This window comes from Chrysoperla carnea, chromosome 5, assembly GCF_905475395.1.
Source record: "Chrysoperla carnea chromosome 5, inChrCarn1.1, whole genome shotgun sequence".
Classification (NCBI taxonomy): Eukaryota; Metazoa; Arthropoda; class Insecta; order Neuroptera; family Chrysopidae; genus Chrysoperla; species Chrysoperla carnea.
The window spans coordinates 72,995,391-72,996,494 of NC_058341.1; the positions used below are offsets into that span (position 1 = coordinate 72,995,391).

Consider the following 1,104-nt stretch of genomic DNA (forward strand, 5'->3'; position numbering starts at 1 on the left):
CATTTGACACATTTAAAAGTATGTGTGTGGAGTGTTGGAAACAAAAATATGGATTTTTAGTTATAGATAAGGATTCTGAAATGAATAAAGGACGTTATCGTAATGGATTTGATACTTTTATACAGATTTAATACAAATACGTCTTACCATCGGCTCTATTTTTATAACGGATTCCACTCTAGTTAATTTGTATACGAAACTTAATGGATTATCATCTATGGTGAATACGAGCTCAAATGCATTCGAGCAGTTGACAAAAGAAGTGCTTGATTATAAAAACAGCGTGAAGAGTGATTTCGATAATAGTATTCATAGTTTATATGATCAATTTGATCAAAGCTTAGCGATTCTGAAAAAAAACGCTTGAGCTAAGAGATGATGCAAATTTGAGAAAGTTAAGTGATGATGTTGAAAAACTTATTGAGCAGAAGTGGTCTACATATATAAATAAAATCAATAAAAATATAGAGGTAATCCATGGGAAAAAAGTTACCGTTCATGATGTCTAAGAAGGAACAAGTTGTCAACGAACTTCATAAACCGGCACGTAAGAATTTTAAATGGAGAAGAGTAATTATAAAAGGTCTGGATGATTTATGGCAAGCTGACTTAGTTGAAATGGGTTCATATGTTAAAGAAAATAATGAATACAAATATTTGCTTACGGTTATCGATTCATTTTCTAAATACGCTTGGGCTACACCAATCAAAAATAAAAGTAGTGAGGCAGTTTGTAATGCTATGATTAAAATTTTTCAACATGGACGTATACCAAAAAATCTCCAAACAGATGATGGTAAGGAAATTTTCAATAAAAAATTTCATAGTTTAATGGAAGAATATGGAATAAACTATTATTCAACATTTAGCACAATAAAAGCAGCAATTGTTGAGCGGTTTAATCGAACTATAAAGGAACAAATGTGGAAACAATTCAGTTTAAATGGATCATATAAATGGATAAATCTTATGTCACCATTGATTACCAACTACAATCAAAAAACCCATCATACTATAAAAATGAAACCATGTGATGTTAATGCTTCTAATGAAAATATGTTACTCTCCACCATCTACAATAATATTAAAATCACCGACCGCTGA

At 30.4% G+C, this 1,104-nt stretch overlaps 1 protein-coding gene across 1 annotated transcript; it reads left to right on the forward strand.

Annotated features, from left to right (window-relative positions):
• The first annotated feature begins 501 nt into the window (after positions 1 to 501).
• LOC123301413 lies at positions 502 to 1,104 on the forward strand. The gene has a single exon (XM_044884151.1). It carries the CDS (start codon positions 502 to 504, stop codon positions 1,102 to 1,104), a length of 603 nt encoding a protein of 200 aa, XP_044740086.1.